General features: G+C 33.4%; 1 protein-coding gene across 1 annotated transcript in view; it reads left to right on the forward strand.

The window, feature by feature from the left end:
* Positions 1 to 479: 479 nt before the first annotated feature.
* Klhl1 (kelch like family member 1) overlaps positions 480 to 18,748 on the forward strand; it is a 370,801-nt gene continuing 352,532 nt past the window's right edge. The window contains exon 1 of the mRNA XM_015498739.1: positions 480 to 1,764. Within this exon, the coding sequence (XP_015354225.1) occupies positions 1,268 to 1,764 (497 nt within the window). The 5' untranslated portion in view covers positions 480 to 1,267. The remainder of the gene's footprint in view (positions 1,765 to 18,748) is intronic.

Consider the following 18,748-nt stretch of genomic DNA (forward strand, 5'->3'; position numbering starts at 1 on the left):
TGTATTCAGTCCATCTTCAAATATCTACCGTGCGCCTTTGGTCCCCAGGGTGAAGTACTGCCCGGGTGCATTAATAGCAGAATGACAATGTAAGTGTCAGGATGGTGGCATCATCACACTTAGACACCAGCATCCCCATTTCTTCTATATCTCACTACAGAGAAATTAAGGCTAAAGGTTAAAAGATGCGGTATATTAAATAATTCAAGCTATTAACCTGCAACCTGCACACCAATGGCAGCCTATTAAGTTTGCACTGCCATCCTTCGTGTTTGGTGTTTACTGATGTTAAAACATAATGCCTGTTTGCTTTACTTTTATTGCTACACAGTAATGTAGTGAGGAAGGAGGTTGAAAAAAAGGTGACAGGACCTACGCAAGGGGACAATAAGAGCAGCAGACTCACTTGCATAAAGAAGATTGAAGCCTTCCCTCCCTCCCTCCATCTCTCGGTATAGGCCCCAGTGCACATCTGCGTCACTTACGAGGGAGGAGGAGGCGCTGAGGCAGAGAGAAAATTGTACTGTGAGGACCTTGACAGCTTCACGGAGGGCTTTTCCCTTTGCCTCCCTATATTTTTCTGGCATATTTATTTTTTTCTTTTACAAACTGACTATCTAAAAATCACACCTTCTCGCACTGAAGAAAGCATTTGACTTTCTCATAGATACCAGCAAGCTATCAGAGCATTCTCCAAGAGAGGCCAGGGACAGGGGCGCAGGTGCACAGAGAAGACTGGGGGTGCGCTTCTTGGCGACTTGGGGCTCTTTCTCTCTTGGCGCTTTCCAGGCACTGAACTCTGAGCTGCAAGGACAGGAACACCGGCACCTTCCGGACTAAGGCTTTGCCAGGAGCTTACCCCAGTGAGGTGTATCCAGCTGCGGCCACCTCCCGAGCTTCCCAGCGCGCAGACCTCCCTCTCTCGCGCATCTCCAGCCTCGGGGTCTTTCCTCCTGGCTATAACCACTGGGTCCCCCTGCGAATATCCCGGATTCTCAGCCCTTGAGGTCCCACTCCTGCCTCTGAGTCCGACCAGTGGTTCCCTCCCGCCCAGGTCCACAGAACCCGATCTGAGCTGCGCCGCTTTGCCGCCAGCTCTCGGGTCTTGGCAGGGCACGCATCCCGCTTGGACTGGTTTGGCTCGGGAGGTGCACCGGGCGCATCCCGCTTTCTCCTCCTCCGCCCCCAGGTTCTGCTGTCCTCTCCTGTCTGCTAGTCAGCCTACTTTTGCGCCAGCTGCGGTCCTTTTGCCTTTCTTGCATAAAGCATGTCAGGCTCTGGGAGAAAAGACTTCGATGTGAAGCATATCCTGCGACTCCGCTGGAAACTCTTCAGCCATCCTTCGCCGTCCCCAGGCAGCCCGGCGGGGGGCGGCTGCCTGCAACAGGACAGCAGCGGCAGCTTCGAGCACTGGGGACCCAGTCAGAGCCGCCTGCTCAAAAGCCAAGAGAGGGGCAGTGTGAGCACTTTCTGGAAGAAACCTTCCTCTTCCTCCTCTTCATCATCCTCCCCATCCTCTTCCTCCTCTTCCTTCAATCCACTGAATGGCACCCTGCTCCCAGTTGCTACCAGGCTGCAGCAAGGGGCTCCTGGACAAGGCACCCAGCAGCCAGCCAGGACTCTTTTCTACGTGGAGTCCCTAGAGGAGGAGGTGGTGCCAGGCATGGACTTTCCTGGACCACATGAAAAGGGGCTGGTCCTGCAAGAGCTCAAAGTGGAGCCAGCCAACTACAGCCAGGCAACAGGTGAAGGATGTGGACACAGGTACAGTAAGTCCCCCTGGGGCATCTGGAACATTCCAATTTCCACTCATTTATCCTCTTATTCTCTTGTAATTAGTAAGTCTAAAACGTTCCACGTTGAAAATTTGAGTGAAATTTCAGCCTGACTTTTATTAACCAAGTTAAAATCCCATTAAAAGTTTGGTCGTTAATTTCTATTGGTTCATACCTATTACTATATATTTTTTTTCCTTTTATTAATTTTCATTCATAACTAAAAATTTAATACACATGCATTTTGGCAAATCTCCAAGTGGAATGATTCTTTTATTTCTCATATTGCTATTCCATCATCTTCTGTCATTAAATTATATCAATCATCCCATTATCTGGTGTCAGCTTAAATTGGCCTTAAACATCATCAAACTGCATTTCATATACCCACTTAGTAACTGACTTAACATTAGCATTATTATCTAGGATCCCTGTGGTTTGAATCTGTATTCCAGGAATAATGAGATGGACAAAAAGCAAGGCCAATGGACAATAGCATTATTTTACTTCTGCTCCACCCCCAGACAGGGTAACTATTCCTTATGCCAACTTCTCTTTTTGTCTTTATACTTTTTTTTAACTTTTTTGTTAATGTTGTTGGAGATGTTGGGAATGGAACTCAGTGCCAGGTGCATGCCAGGCAAGCACTCTACCACTGAGCTGCACAACCAGACCCCCAGCCCACTTGTGTTTCACTTTTGCCTTTTTTTCAGAGTAAGTCTTAGAATTAAAACTGTTGCTGATCCATTTTGCATTCTGTTGCTGTGATTTGCTTACTATTAGAAGTGTGGATGTCTAGTAAGCAGGTGAACATTTATATCTAGTTTATTTCTCACATTGTACTTCATAAGTGTTCTGCTACTTAGAAGACATAGAAAATCTTTTCAACATAAAACTCTTGATTTTTACATTTTTAATAAATTAAGTCATTATTATTCTACACTATATCATTACTAGTTTGTGCATATAATGAGGATATGAAAGCATTTGCATTTAGATTCATATGATATCAGAATACATAATCAAAAAAGAAATACAGAAAAAATACAGCAAAGGGATAATGAATATGTTATAAAATATTAACTATCAAGAACAAATTAGAAATATAAAACACTTCCAAATTTCATTTAATTGAAGCAAGGTATTATAAAGTTGAACAAGTTTTAAAAGAATATATGAAACAAAATACTATATGTAGGTACTATTTATGCTGACAAATGTGATGTTAGAGATACAGAAAATTTAACTATAATTGTATTATTATGAATGATGTGGATTTTAATTTTAAATTTAAGAATCATGATGCATTTTAGTGTGATAGTAAGACCTTTAATATTAGATTATTATATTAAAAGAAGAAATTTAATTTTCGATTTTCAAGTATGTTCAAAGTTTTCTATATATAGGAGATCTAAATCAAAGTTTATTCAAAGTAATTATAACTGAATCCTATGAACATTATGAACCTATCCATTCACTTGATACTTATAAGTTTTGAATTGTTAAAAGAAGACTTTTTAGGTTTTTAAATCGTCTTCAGTTGAAAAGATATAAGTGATTTGGGGGAGAGGGAAACTGTTCACAAATACTTAGCAATGCACCTTATATATTTTCAAGGAAACTAATTTAGTCAAACATTTTCTAATCACTGCTTTAAAAGCAGTGATATTTTGTGAGTCAGCTCAGGAAAAAAAAACATATACCATATATATGTGTATGTTTGTATGTATATGTGTATGTACAGGTATATATGATGATTTTATAAATATATAAAATCTATGTATATATTTTAAACATTATATATATATATATGCATATGAATATATGTGTGTGCATAAACAGATACATGAAACTTTGAATCTTCAAATCACCTGGAAATATCTGATCTTCCAGGAATATTAATGTTTCATATTTACAAAAATAGTTTGCTGTTAGCACATGTAAGTCTGTGAGGCATGTTTGGCATCAACAATTTATGAAAACTTTCATACAAGTTGGAGGATTTAAAAATACTAATGAATTACTGATTTAATGAATTATAATACATTTAAATATATAAAACTAAATTACTAGTAGCTCAATTAGGAACAAAACATTGATTAGACTTAGCTTACTTTAGAATATATTTCATTGTTTTTAATTCACAGATTTTTTTATGTGATGAGAATTCTGAAAATAACACATGTACCAACCCAAATAATCTTTACTGGTTTTCAATGGTGCTTTATGGAATTCTGCATCTATAAGTATGGAAAATAAAAACTACTTTTATCTTTAAATTCTTATTGATAAGCAAATGATTTAGATTAGTCTAAATTTTCTGCTAGACAAATTTTTTAGAATTAATAGTGTTTGATGGTTTTTGTGTGTTCTTAAAGCTTCATAGAGTATCAGTTTTATGTTTATGATTGAGAACTAAACTAGAAAACTCATCAATTAATCATTAATAATATATAATAATTTAATATATGGTAAGAAGAGGGTTCATTTCCCAGAAAAGAGAGCAGTTCCAAAGTAAAATACTGTATGGAAATTTTTTGTAATTCACAAATGTATGCAAAATAACCAGCAAAGTGAATTCAACTTTTTTTTTCTGTGACTACACATCTAGGAAAGCTACATAGTGCTTATGATGATAAGTGAGTACAACATATCTAAATCTTATAATAATAACTTTTATTACTCAGATCACTATTATATCATCAAAATGTCATATTTAATATTTAGTATTTTCTTTTATCTATTCTGACTTCTTGATGATTTAATCCCTGTATACAAAAAGGGGTTTGTCCTTTCTTTTTATTCATTTGCTCTTACACTAGTTAGAAATATTGTTTCAGACAAGAATGAGGAGCTAAGCTGTTTAAACTTGTTGTTAGAACTACAGATGGACTTAACTCAGCAGAAAGCTGCCCCTTATCTCAGAATTCTAGAAAGGTCTTACTACACATGGACCTGAAACATAAATGTAGCAGAAATATAGAAATGAACAAAATTTACTGCCAAAATGCAACATTTAACTCACCCACCCCATACTACACCAACACCTATTATAGTATCCCACCATAAACAAATATCTGTACTCTATTATCTTGATCACTGTATAGAATAAGAATACGTTTAGTTACATTGCTGATTTATGGTATTATTTTTTCTACTTTTCTGTCCAAATTTAGGTTAGAAAGTATGGGATTCCCTGGAATCACATATGTGTAAGGTGGATATTTTGCCCAAAATACCATATGCAATAAAGAAACCAAAGAGTAATATTTACATTATTGTAGTTTACAGTGATGTGAGAGAAGATGTTTCATGTTTTAACTGTTTACTATTTTCAATTTCAAATTCTGAAGAGTGCAGTTATCAGATTCCATGGTTTTAGTTGCTATCCATAAACTATATTTCCAGATTTGCATCTAAACTTGCACATCCCCCAACCTCTGGCCTCATGCCTAACCTTGCTATCTGACATCTCAGATAGATGTACAAAGACTATTTCACTGCAATGTGTACAAAATTGTGTTTCTAATCTCCCTTCCATTCTTATTCAATATCCCTCTCTCAGGGAATACTGCTCCATGTAGTAGGTTGTATAAGCAACATATTTGTCAACATCCTCTTTTCCCCTATTTCAATATTCCATAAAACGCTGCCATTTGACTTAGAGAGTCTCCTTTGTGTCATCCCACATATCTTCATCTCTATTTTTTGCACCCAACCTAAGTTACTATCCTTTTTAACAAAACTGTTATTTTTTCCACCTCTTCTCCATCTTGCCTCCTGTAATCCATTCTCTGCACAGAAATCAAGGAAAATGATAAAAGGAAAAGCTGAATCATTGTTCTACTTCCTTGCTCCCCTCTCCAAAGAGTTTTTACCATTCCCTAATCACAATATGCACCATGGAACATTCCTTAATCACAATGTGTACCATAGACATCTTGGCCCTTCTCCTCTGTGGGCCCTTTCTCATCAAAATTCCCATTGGTCTCTAAATTCCAGATTCTGTCCTTATATTCAATTTTTCACTGTCCCTGGGCTTCACAAATTTGCTTTCTCTCCTCATACAGTGGTTCCCCTTCCTTCAACCAACTCTTTCCTGAGTTTACCAAAATTCATCATGGAGACGTCTTGAATAAAAACACTGTACCATTCTAAGGGAATTATTTCTTGATCCCCCAAACAAATTTGTACCTCCTGTTTTATGTTCTTAGTGTAAATTCTCTATCCTTTTCTTCAACTCTTGTTAAAGCTCATGTCACATGTTAATTTCTATGTTGATTTGTCTGTAAGTGAAATTGCCAAGTGGAGAGGACTATCTGTTGCTCTTCACCTTATCCCTAACAATAGAGCATGTAATAACTCAATGAAAACTGTTGAATGAACAAATATTTGCCATAATAATATTTAAAAACATGATTAATAACTTGATTTTTGCCAGATTGCATATTGAATATATTATGTAAGCTAAAATTTATAACACTCTATTATCCTGATACAATTATGAATCTCTTTGGTATAGTAACTTGGGTATTATATAAATAGACTACTATTACATAAAACAGAACTAGAAGAAATGATACCTTCTTAGGAAATAAATTATTTTATAAATTAAGATGAGTTTATCAATATTTCATTGTGTTCTACCCCCAAATTCCACAATTTCTTGGCACTGTATCCTCTGAGCAAGTAAGGCAAACTAAGAGTATAAGGAAAAAGAAATAGAACCACAAAGCTGGTTTTGCAGGCATTCAAACCCCAGGTCTATCTGTAAGAAATTTGTGAATATCATATAGCAATAAGATGAAAAACAAATTAAAACTTTTATTTATAACAAAAAATGCAGATTAAAGGACAATATTCCAGTTTTCATATATAAGTTTCTAATGAATATTTTATAAACTCTATTATTAGTATCCCTAAGGTATTATCTTATATTATTTAAGAAAATTAAAGAAAATCTCCCTATGTAATCAAAATAAGTATTTGATTAACACAAAATATAATTTTGTTCAGACTTTGTATTTATTTTTCCATAATTTGTGTCTATGTAGCTTAGAAGTTTGTAAGAGCTGCAAGTTGAATTTCCTTGGCTTTGAACAAGAACTCTCAAAGAATGTACAGAAAACTGATCTATATATTATTAATTAACATTAAGTTTCACAACAGTTAAACCAGTATCAAGTTATTGACCAATATATCACATTACTGATTTATCATACCATCTAAAATAATTTTAGGTATTTTTGTAGTCATTGTACAAAGCAAATGCCCTGGAATTTACATATTTGTTTATTAAATAATAATTAACTGATCTTTTTAAAATTCAAGGTACATTATTTAAATCTTTGAAGAAAAAAACTGATGAAGACACAGATGATTTGAGCATAATTAAACATGGTTTGAAGATCTTGAAATTCAAATATTGAATGAAGCACTAAATGGGTTTGATGCCTCCTAATTTTAGTGATTTGGGGGCAGGATATGAAAATAGGCTTATAGAAATGTTAAATAAAGCTTGGTTATTATACAGTTGTCCCAAGAGAATGATGTGCTATGATTTTAGGACCCTAAGCGAAATGAATTTTGAATGTAGCATCTGTAAAGCAGATCATTTTAACTAATAGATCCTAATAGAAATAGTGATTTTAAAAAATGATCTGAAATTCTTCAATAACAATGAAGATGGAATTAATATTAATTATAAATTGTTCTTTCTCATTTTTTAGGTGAATGAGAAAATATTATAAGATTATTCAGAAAAAAAGTATGTTATATGTAGAGAGATAAGGATGATGGACCATTTCTCATTGACAGTAATAAATGAGACGACAGTGAAGTAGAACCTTTACAGGAGTAGAACTGTCCATTTAGAATTGTGTACACACTGAAGATATTTTTCAAACTGAGAATAAAATCTTTTTTAGATATAGAATTTTTGAAATAATTCATTAGCAACAGGTAAGTTCTATAAGAAATGTCAAAAGAAAGAATCCAGACACAATGAAAATGATATGAAACACAATAACTATACAAAAGAATTAAGAACACCACACAAAGCAATATTATGGTTTAAAAAAAAACTCATAATATTTTTCTTATTTAAGTCCGGAAGATTCATAATGTAATTAATTTTGGATTCATAGCATAATTAATGTAGAATTGACCAGAGAGAATAATGTGCTATGATTTTAAGACCCTAGGTGAAATGAATTTTGAATGTAACACCTGTAAAGCAGATCATTTTAACTAACAGATCCTAACAGAAATAGTGATTTTAAAAAATGATCTGAAAAAGAAGACTATGGTATTAGACTTTAACCACATGTATGAAATAAATATGTGGTAATAACAGAATTCAGATTTGGAGGAGAGAAATCAATGTATAGTGTTTTAAAGTAAATGTGTATTGATACATCACTTAAAGGTAGTCTAAGGATATGTTATAAATCCTAAAGTAATCACTAAAATTTAAAAAGTGGTAAGTATTTAATAAATCAAGAAAGAAGACAGGGAAAATGATTCTGTAAAAATCATTCAATTAATCTAAAAAAAAGAAGAAATGATAACAACGAAAAGATGCAACAAATAGAAAACACATAGCACAAATGACAATCTGACTCTTAACCAGTACCTATTGTAAATGTAGCAGTCTGCACCTCCACAATCAAAATACAGAGAATATCAGATTGGTCAATTAAAGCCTAACCATTACACTGTTTACAGAAAATGTAATTTAAATTTAAATAAACAAAGCTGATTAAAAGTAAAAGAATAAAATTATTTGACTTGCTAATACAAAACAAAGAAAGTCAGGGTGGACATATTAATAGCAAAGTACTTCTCAAACCAAAGACTCTCTGTCCAACAAAGGGAATCTATTCAGTTCTTATCGCTAGATTATCAGGTTGAAAAAATAAGTGTGTTCCTTCTAAGGTCAGGAAAAAGATGAAGATGTATTCTTTCACCACTTCTACTCAGCATTGCATTCAAGATATAGTAAGCTCAGTAAAACAAAGATAAATAAAAAGCATATATTTTAGAAACAACCAAATAGAACTATTTCATTTTTAGACAAATTGATCACGTACATAGAAATGAAGAAATAAATTTATTTTTAGACATAATTGTCTAGGAAATTTTTAATGGAATCATGATAGTATTAATACAATAAGAAGAACTTAGGAATATATAGCACACAGGATATGAAGACTCATAGATTGAAAATAACAAAACCAAGTGGCAAGAAATTGGAGTCCCAAAGAGTGACAGTTATACCATATTCATGAATCAGAAAACTCACTATAATTAAGTTGTCAAGTATCCTCCACTTCATTTATAGTTCTAATAATTCCCCCCCAGAAAGTCTCTATAAGCCATTTTTGGTACAAATTGACAAGATTATCCTAAAAATCCAACCCCCCCACACACACATTTGAAGGATCTGGAATAAACCAAACCATTTTGAAAAAGATAACCTAATTTAAGGACTAACAATCCTGATTTTCAGACTTGTTATGAAGCTATATTAATTAAGATAATGTTGTATCAGTGTTGGAACACATTTTGATACTAGTTATGAAGTAAAATAATATTCTACCATAAAAAGAATAAACTTATTATTCAACACTAAGATTGATTGAGAAAAAAATATTATAGTGAGGCAAAAGCTCACTGGATGAAGTATTTCTCCGTAACATTCATCTACTTGAAGTCGGATAGTTTTATTTCCTCAATTCTATGTCAATGATCAATTTGACTGCAAATGAAATAGTTCTATTTGTTTCTAAAAATATGTTATCTATGTATTAATTATCTATGCTTTGAATAAAAGTTTAATTCTAACTTACTTCACATCATATATTGAAGTCAAACACTTCTTGAATTTGATGTAAAATCCAAGGAGCCGCTGGCATTCGCCTTGCAGAACCTGATGCTAAAATATGTGCCTTGAGTTTTCGGTGCCTTCCTCTTGGCAGCTGATGAGAAAGAAGAGAAGGCAGAATAGTTTTACATAAGAAGCTCTACACAGCAAGAGCAGAAGGCTTTGCCACATAACCACAAAGGATCTCTACCTTTTATTTTCTTTTAGTTTTAATTTTTTATTGTTGGTTGTTCAAAACATTACAAATTTCTTGATATATCATATTTCACACTTTGATTCAAGTGGGTTATGAACTCCCATTTTTACCCCATATACAGATTGCAGAATTACATCAGTTACACATCCATTGATTTACATATTGCCATACTAGTGTCTGTTGTGTTCTGTTGCCTTTCCTATCCTCTACTATCCCCCCTCCCCTCACCTTCCCTCCCCTCTTCTCTCTCTACCCCCTCTACTGTCATTCATTTCTCCCCCTTGTATTATTTTTCCCTTTCCCCTCACTTCCTCTTGTATGTACTTTTGTATAACCCTGAGGGTCTCCTTCCATTTCCATGCAATTTCCCCTTCTCTCTCCCTTTCCCTCCCACCTCTCATCCCTGTTTAATGTTAATCTTCTTCTCCTGCTCTTCGTCCCTACTCTGTTCTTAATTACTCTCTTTATATCAAAGAAGACATTAGGCATTTGTTTTTTAGGGATTGGCTAGCTTCACTTAGCATAATCTGCTCTAATGCCATCCATTTCCCTGCAAATTCTATGATTTTGTCATTTTTTAATGCAGAGTAATACTCCATTGTGTATAAATGCCACATTTTTTTTTTATCCATTCGTCTATTGAAGGGCATCTAGGTTGGTTCCACAGTCTTGCTATTGTGAATTGTGCTGCTATGAACATCGATGTAGCAGTGTCACTGTAGCATGCTCTTTTTAGGTCTTTAGGGAATAGACCGAGAAGGGGAATAGCTGGGTCAAATGGTGGCTCCATTCCCAGCNAGACTTCCTTAACAAAACTCCTAATGTGCAACAAATAAAACAAACAAAAAAAATCAATAAATGGAACAGCATCAAACTATAAAACTTCTTCACAGCAAAGGAAACAATCAAGAATGTGAAGAGAGAGCCTACAGAATGGGATAAAATCTTCACCATCTGCACCTCAGGGTGTTAATTTTCAGGATATACAAAGAAGTAAAAAAAAAAAAAAAACTTAACACCAAAATAATAATAATAATAACAACAACAACCATGACCCAACCAGTAAATGGGTAAAGGAACTAAACAAGCACTTCTAAAAAGAAGAAATAAAATAGTCAATAAATACATGAAAAAATGTTTGACATCTCTAGCAATTAGAAAATATATTATACTTTTCTATAGAGTTATTTTAATTAAGCAGCATCATAAAAGCAATAAGATCAAAAGATAGTGAACCAACCAAGGCAACTCCAGAAATAGACAAAAATACAAAACCTAATGTATGCCAGGGACATTTCAATTAAACAGGAAGTAAGTTTCTTTTTTTTTTGTAAGTGGCATTGATATAATTGGCTCTCCATACAGGAGAAAATAGACCTCTGGCTCAACATTTATGCCAACTTAAATGATCAATGGGAATATTTTTTTTTCCTTTTTTAAAAAACTGAATTCAAGAGAAAAGTTTAGGAAAAAAATATATTGATAAATTTGAACATAAAAATTGATATGCCTTACACATTTTTTCAAAATATATAATAAACTGGAAAACAAATTTTTGTGGCATTTATGATGAGAAAATATCTATCAAGTAAGTAATGTTTCTAAAGTAAATATTATATCATGACACTTCATTCTTATGAACCAAGGATGTGGCTTGACTTTATATAGTTACACTACCTGGGGTTATAAAAAAAAAGTCAGAAATATCTCATTGCTTGTGGAGATCTAAATTGCTCTAATATTCTGGGGAAAACAATGGAACAATATTTATTGATATGAAAAAAATTGTAAGTCTTCTAATTCAGGAATACAAATTTTGAGAATGTATCTTACAGGAAAAAATTAGAAACTCATTGTTGCTCATCAATAGAATTACAAAAATTATTTCATATCTGCTTTGTAGAATGTATGGAGATAGAAAAACAATGAATATATTTTAATCTGTGTAGAATGGTTCAAATAACAGTAGCATTCAATATATAAAGCAATTTATAAGATATTGTGTGACTTGATTACCTTATAGAAAAAAATATTCATACATGTGAAGTGAAAAAGAAATATAAAAAAAAGCTCCACATACATATGTATATCTGAGGGAAAAAAAAAGAACTTTAAGTCAAATGACATATTTTTACATGAAGGTTACTTGAAGGTTACAGTTGTCTTCTGTATTCTTGAAATGTTACAGTGAAATGTATTTGATATTAAACTTTTACATTCTGAATTTAAAAAGAAGTTCCAAAAAGTTAATTTATTAAATATTGACATTAAGTACAATGCTGTAATCAGTGTCAAAATTAGGTACAGACTTATATGTGTTGAAGAAGAATAATATTGCCATCTAGTGGTTATTTATTCCCATTGAAGCTACATAGTCCCTTGTAAAAATGTGATGAGAGATAAGTAGTTAGAATTATAATGCAAAATAAATAATAGATAAGAACTTAAAGATACTCTAAGATGGTAATATATTCTCTGTGAAATACTTTTTCTTATTAATTATACTCAATTTTAAGTGTACTAACTCTAAAACCTCTACTTATTGATAATATTTTAAAGGAATATCTCTGGAAGGCAAACTCATCTATTTAAAATTAAAAATATTGCATTATCAATTAATAATGTTCAAGCTATTTTATAGGCAAAGCTATTAAAATAAATAAATAAAATATTTCTTTAGTTCTAATTTTGTTAAATATAAAACTTTATAAAAACTTAGAAAATTTTGATAGTAAATTAACTGTCTACCTTATGAAATTTGAACTACTTATTATGTTACATTAGTATCATGCATAAGTAAGACAATAAGAGGTCAGTGCCTATATTTCAAGTGAAATTTGTCCTTTTACAAAGAATACACATGGAAATCATTCAGGACAATTTTATTGAATCAGGAGAATTAGAAGATAGTATTGATACTTTACTCTGTCGGTCTAAGTTTCTCTAAATCTGTGTCTTCATAAATTACATAAGACTCTTTTGAGTTTGCCTTGCCCACCTCACATGCATATTTACTGAGATAATAAGGGCACAGTATCTGAAACACTTACAAACTTTGAGACACTACACCCTAATAGTTGAGCTTGCAATGATGGTAGTATGACCCATAATGCCAGAGTTAGTGAAAATAAATGGCAAATTCATGTAGTATGAGAATTTTCCCAACTGGACAGAGTTTTATCTAGGCTTTAACAATATTAGGTGTAATTTGGAAGAGAATTTTTATATAACTTTATTAGTAAAGCAAGTAACCTTGCAATACATAACAGATGTTACTAAATACCCTGATAACGTTCTCCACAATGATCTGTCATCAATTAAAAATTGAAAGTAAAAAAGAAAGAAAAGAACAAAACATAAAACACGCACTAGACACTCTTCAAATTAATTTTATAGTTTTAAAGTACTATAACAGGACAACTCTTCAGAGTTCTTATATCAGTAGCATTATTGCAACTCTAGATTTCACAGTATCACTTTGCACAAAAGCTAGTAATTTCTTTTTTTATTAGTTGTTCAAAACATTACATAGCTCTTGACATATCATATTTTATACATTTGATTCAAGTGGGTTATGAACTCCCATTTTTCCCCTGTATACAGATTGCAAAATCACATCGGTTACACATCCACGTTTTTACATACTGCCATACTATTGTCTGTTGTAATTTCAAGTGGAGTAGTCTTATTTAGCTGATTCTTGCTTAAATGAGTCAAGTTAGGTTTTGAATTCACTCAGATTAGGTAATTTGGCAACTGATTTTCCTCTTCACGCTGTTTCCTTCAGAAGAGACTCTAAACTGAAGATCTACTGCCAAATATATTTCTCTCATACCTGACACATGAAGTCAAATTACAGTTTGCAGAATAAATCACTTTTCCAATGCTTTGATGTTTTATTTTTATTTGTTTTTTTTTTTTAAATATACTCCTGACACAACAAATGCTTTATGAGATGCTTACGTTTGGGAGATCCTTACCTATTTCCAAAGTGGAGTGGCTCTGAACTGTCATATTGAATTTCCTTTGAAGGGCAGCAGTGGGAAGGTCTCAAAAGTCTCATAATGTCTGCTAATTATGCTAGAATGAAACCACCATATTAGAAAAGTTTGTACAGTTCTAACTTGAGAATTATAGGAGACCATTTTATCCCCAATAACATATCTGGCATTGGCTCAGGGACTCATTTTATACAGCATGAGGAACAGAATATAATCTAACTACAAGCTATCTTGAAGTCAGGTATAACTTGTGGAATCTAAAGCATTTTTTTTTCTGTTCTTCCTAGGAGATTTTCTCCTCTTCATCTTGCTAACATAATTTGCTAAGAAAATTTCCTCTGTGCTTAACCTCTTAACAGTGAGAAATGGAAATACATTTTGTGACTTTTCTCCTTTAAGCCTGTTCTGAAACAATCAGAAAATAATATTGTATTCTTAAGAGTATTACTTCCAGCAGTACAAAGAAAGGTTAGAGAGGAAATGAGATGATATAAAGAAATATAAAGAGAAAATTACAAATTGCTTAAGTGTCTCAAAAAATATACTAAACTTTAATATATTCCTGATTGAGCCAGCTTCACTGGAGAGCAGTGTGTTCTGTCTCACTGCCCTTTAGAAGGGTTCCATACTTGGCTTAATCATCTGCTATTTGCCTTTTGAAACTCTTAATAGTGTTAAGATTCCCTCAAATTTTTTTTGCAGTGTGTCCTGCAATTATGTTGCCAGCTTTTGATAATCCTGAAAATCAAAGTAGAACAAGTTCTTCTTTTTCATAGGTTTAATATGTTAACTTTCCTCTTAAGAACACTGCCAATCACTGTCAAACATTTTATTCTGAAATTGATGCAGAAAACTGTGTCAACAAGGGTCCCAATATTCCATAGTTTTCCAAAAAATTTGCTTAGATATCGTAACTAATATCATTGATTACGTCAAATAGATCAATGATTGAAGTAATACTTAGTATGTGGTGCAGTGATTAAGCTTTTAATCACTTCAGGCTGCATAAATTAACACAGTCAGTGATGTTGTAACTGTTACTGTGAGGAGAGATGTCCAGACACAACTGAAGGAAGAGGCTATTTTTAGTAGCCCTGAGGCTGGGGTAGAGGAGATAGATGGCTATAGAGATTATTCAGTTGACTACTTTCCCACTTTGCTTGTCATAAATTCCCTTTACTAACTCAGTTTTTAGGCAAGTTGGAAGACAGGGACTTTTTTTTTTTCACTTGGGAAAAGAATCAGAGGAAAAACAGGGAGGTCGACAAAAGATCAGCAGTGATAGATTTGCAATGCAGAAGACAAAGAAAGATATAATTGAGGATGAGAGGATGTTCTAGTCTCATTTGACCAGCCAGGAGCCACACACAAACAGACTTGAAAAGCTTGCAGTTCTGCAGTTTTTTCCCCCCAAAATCAAAGTATATCTAGGTAAAATGGCTCCTCTTGATTTACATGGGGAACTGCAATGTGATGTCTCATAGCTTCAATCTATATCATTTGAGGTTTAGTCTTCTCCAAAGCTTATTTACTTGAAAGAGTAGGAATTCCCTACATTAGTCTATATGAAAACAAAATTTTACAAGGGGAACTTTTGACTTTTTCCCAAGTAGCCCCATTTTTCCAAATTCAATCCAATTACCAATGAATGAGTAAAAAAATGGGTGATTTCATTGTATCTGTTTTACAATAAATCTTAGACAAGTCAGTGGATGCTCTGTAACTATTTCTCCACCTCTGATAAAATGGCTCATTTCCACATAATGACTGTCTAAAGGATCAAATCTTCTCTTGTTAAAAAGAGCTGCTGGCAATTTAAAAGAAAATTAGTTTGCATAATTGGTAAAATTAAGTATAGCCTTTAACTATATTTTAGTAAAATATTTATAACTCTATAATCAAATATGAATATTATCCTTAAATGGTATCATCAGAAAAATTATTCTAACTTAGCTGATTTTTTGAACATAATAACTTTGTGTACATATGATCTTTGTAAATTGTGTAAGCTAGTTCACAGTTTAAACTGCAGTTCTAATTGCTGAATGGTTTTTATAACTTAGCTTCAGACTCTATTCCTCTACCGCCTCCACCCGCAGGATGATCATCCATTTGTGGCACAACACTTTACATCTGATATAGTTGATTCAAAATGTCATGAGAAAACAAAGTTATAAAATGCTTTGTCAAAAGAGAATGTCAAATACCAAATTAAGTTTGGAAACAAAAAAAAATTTAATTTGCCAAATTAGCACTCTCCCACACTTATGCTCTTTCTGTTCAAGAGATTTTTTCTGAATATAGTTTTCATACAAGAAGGCAAATATTTCAAGAAACCCAGAGGAGTTTTGAAACATGAATTATTGCTGCTTTCTTTTTTTAAAAAAACTTCAGTATTTTTTTTTTTTTTTAGGAATCACATAAATCACTTTATCACCAGTGTTCCTTTTCTCTATATAAAAGTAAGAGCCTTTGGTTATCTAAATGACCCAGGATTTCAAAACTCGTCAATTTCACTTATTCTTTAGGGGTACTTGGCAGAGGAGGTGTGAATACTTATAGAGAAGCCACTCTAAACATGACAGAGTCCATTCCTCCATGGGTCCTTGAGTATCCTCTTTACCCCACTTCATTCTTTTTTCTCTGTCTTTGGAGTCATCAGGCTACAGTAGATGGTCCCCACTCCCAGGAAGAAGATGAGAGGATTCATCTCTCAAGGAGTGAACAGTTCCAGAAAATCGATCTACAGAATTGCTTAAAAATCCCATGATGAAAATCTACAAAAACAATAGAAAAGTACTCACTACAAGAGATTTTGGGAAGTACATGACAAAGCTTGCTGGAAGAAGTAGAATGTAGACTTAAATTCATACATTACTTGAAAACCAGTAATCCCCTGGGGCAGTGGGCCACAGACCAAAAAAAAGAAAAAAAAATGAACTCATTAAATTGATATACTGCTGTAGCAGATTAAAAATTTTGGATCTGAGAGAAAAGTAGAAGCAGCCTAGGAAGTGATAAAAGTTAGTTGAACTCTTTAAGAGAGAATGAAAACTTGCTGACCAAGAAAAATAAATGCTCGTTTTTAAAATAGGTGGACACTTTTTGCTGGTAGGATATGACAAGCCCTGGGGTGGATGATTGTTTAATTAGAAAGCTCCACATGAGCTATGCCATGATTAGAGCTACTAGTGAAGAATAAAGATAATTTAAGGGAAAAAGAACTGAAGAGACAATCATGATGAACATTTTAAAAAGACAAAACAAGTTTGAAAAGAAAAAAATAAGAGTTGGAGGAAAAGTGAGAAAAAAAGAAGGGAAAAATACAGAAAATGAAACAGAAAAAGAAAGGGTTTAAGACGAAGAAAGAAGAAAGAGATCGGGTGCGTTCAGGGTGGTATGGCTGTAGACATTTTTTATTTTTGAATCTGCAATATGTATATGGGGTAAAAATGGGAGTTCATAATCCGCTTGAATCAAATGTATGAAATATGATATGTCAAGAGCTTTGTAATGTTTTGAACAACTAATAATAAAAAAAATAAATTAAAAAAAAAGAAGAAAGAGAAATTATTCACAAATTGGGCATTCAAACTCAACTTCTGAGTTAAGATTCACAATTCCCTAAACTAGCAAAGATCAAGAAGTAGGGACAGAAGGTCAAGCAGAAGGAGAAATGGTAAGAAAGCTGAGGCTATGATAGATAAGATGGAAAATACAGTTGTCCTCATCAGGTCAAAGAAGATGAAGAAGCTGAGATTCAGAATCCTGTAAGCATGGGTGCAAACCTTGGATCAGAGAGCAAGATAGAAAATCCAAGTATGAATAAAAGAGGGGATTTTGTGATTAAAAAAGAAAATGTGAAGCCGAATAGTCAAAAAAAGTAGAGTCATGACAAAAACATTGAAGAAAAGGAAAATGATACTAACTAACAATGAGACCAATGTGACCAGTGAAAACACTAAATATGAAGGTGAAAATCAGTCAATTAAAAGTGATCTGATGAATTGTTCAGATAAGTCAGTAAATTTCTTTTTTTCTTTTTTGGTACCAGGGATTGAACTCAGGGACGCTTAAGCACTAAGACTTATTTCCAGACCTTTTTATTTTGAGAAAGCCTCTCTAAATTGTTGAGGCTGGCTTTGAAATTGGGATCCTTCTGCCTCAGCCTTCCTAGTTGTTAGGATTTCAGGTGTGCGCCAACCAAGCCAGGATGTCAGTAAATTTCTGATGGAAGTGTTTTGAAAAAATCCTAAAAATGGAAGGCTCTTGCATTGCTGTCTATCTCACTTTCCTGGGTTAGGAGATTTGTGGGGGTCTTGTTGTATTTATTATTATTGTTGTTGTTGTTTTCACTTACTCATAGCTGCTGGCCAGGTAAAATATTGCCTTGTGAATAACTCTTATGAATTCTCACTCTTTTATGAATTATGGAAAACTATTGAATCTTGCAGGATCTATTCAGAATCAGGCTCAAAACCTGAGTACCAAACATGGTTTTATCATTTCAAAGTTATATATGTTTTATTAAATGAGAGCTTCTGAAGATATCATTATTAAGACACTGTACCCCTAAAAATCATGATATTATATTAAATGGATGCATTTTTAAAATTTATGATTCCTTTTACATTTGTGTAACTATGGTTTACCAAATTTAACAAGTGGTGCTGGCCATGGTCAAAAGATTGGATTTTGGCCTTATCCTTGATGTTCCATCTTATTATACATGGGTATTTTCCAATAACCTGTTTGTGTTGTTAGACTGCAGCTATGTGATAGCTTTATCTCACCCTGTGTGGTACAGGACTGACTTAGGAGGAAATAGAAAGTTTTAAAACTTCTTTCTCACACTTGCACAAATGCTTTTCTGGCTTCTGCCCCCTACATC

Source organism: Marmota marmota, unplaced genomic scaffold, assembly GCF_001458135.2.
Source record: "Marmota marmota marmota unplaced genomic scaffold, marMar, whole genome shotgun sequence".
NCBI lineage: Eukaryota > Metazoa > Chordata > Mammalia > Rodentia > Sciuridae > Marmota > Marmota marmota.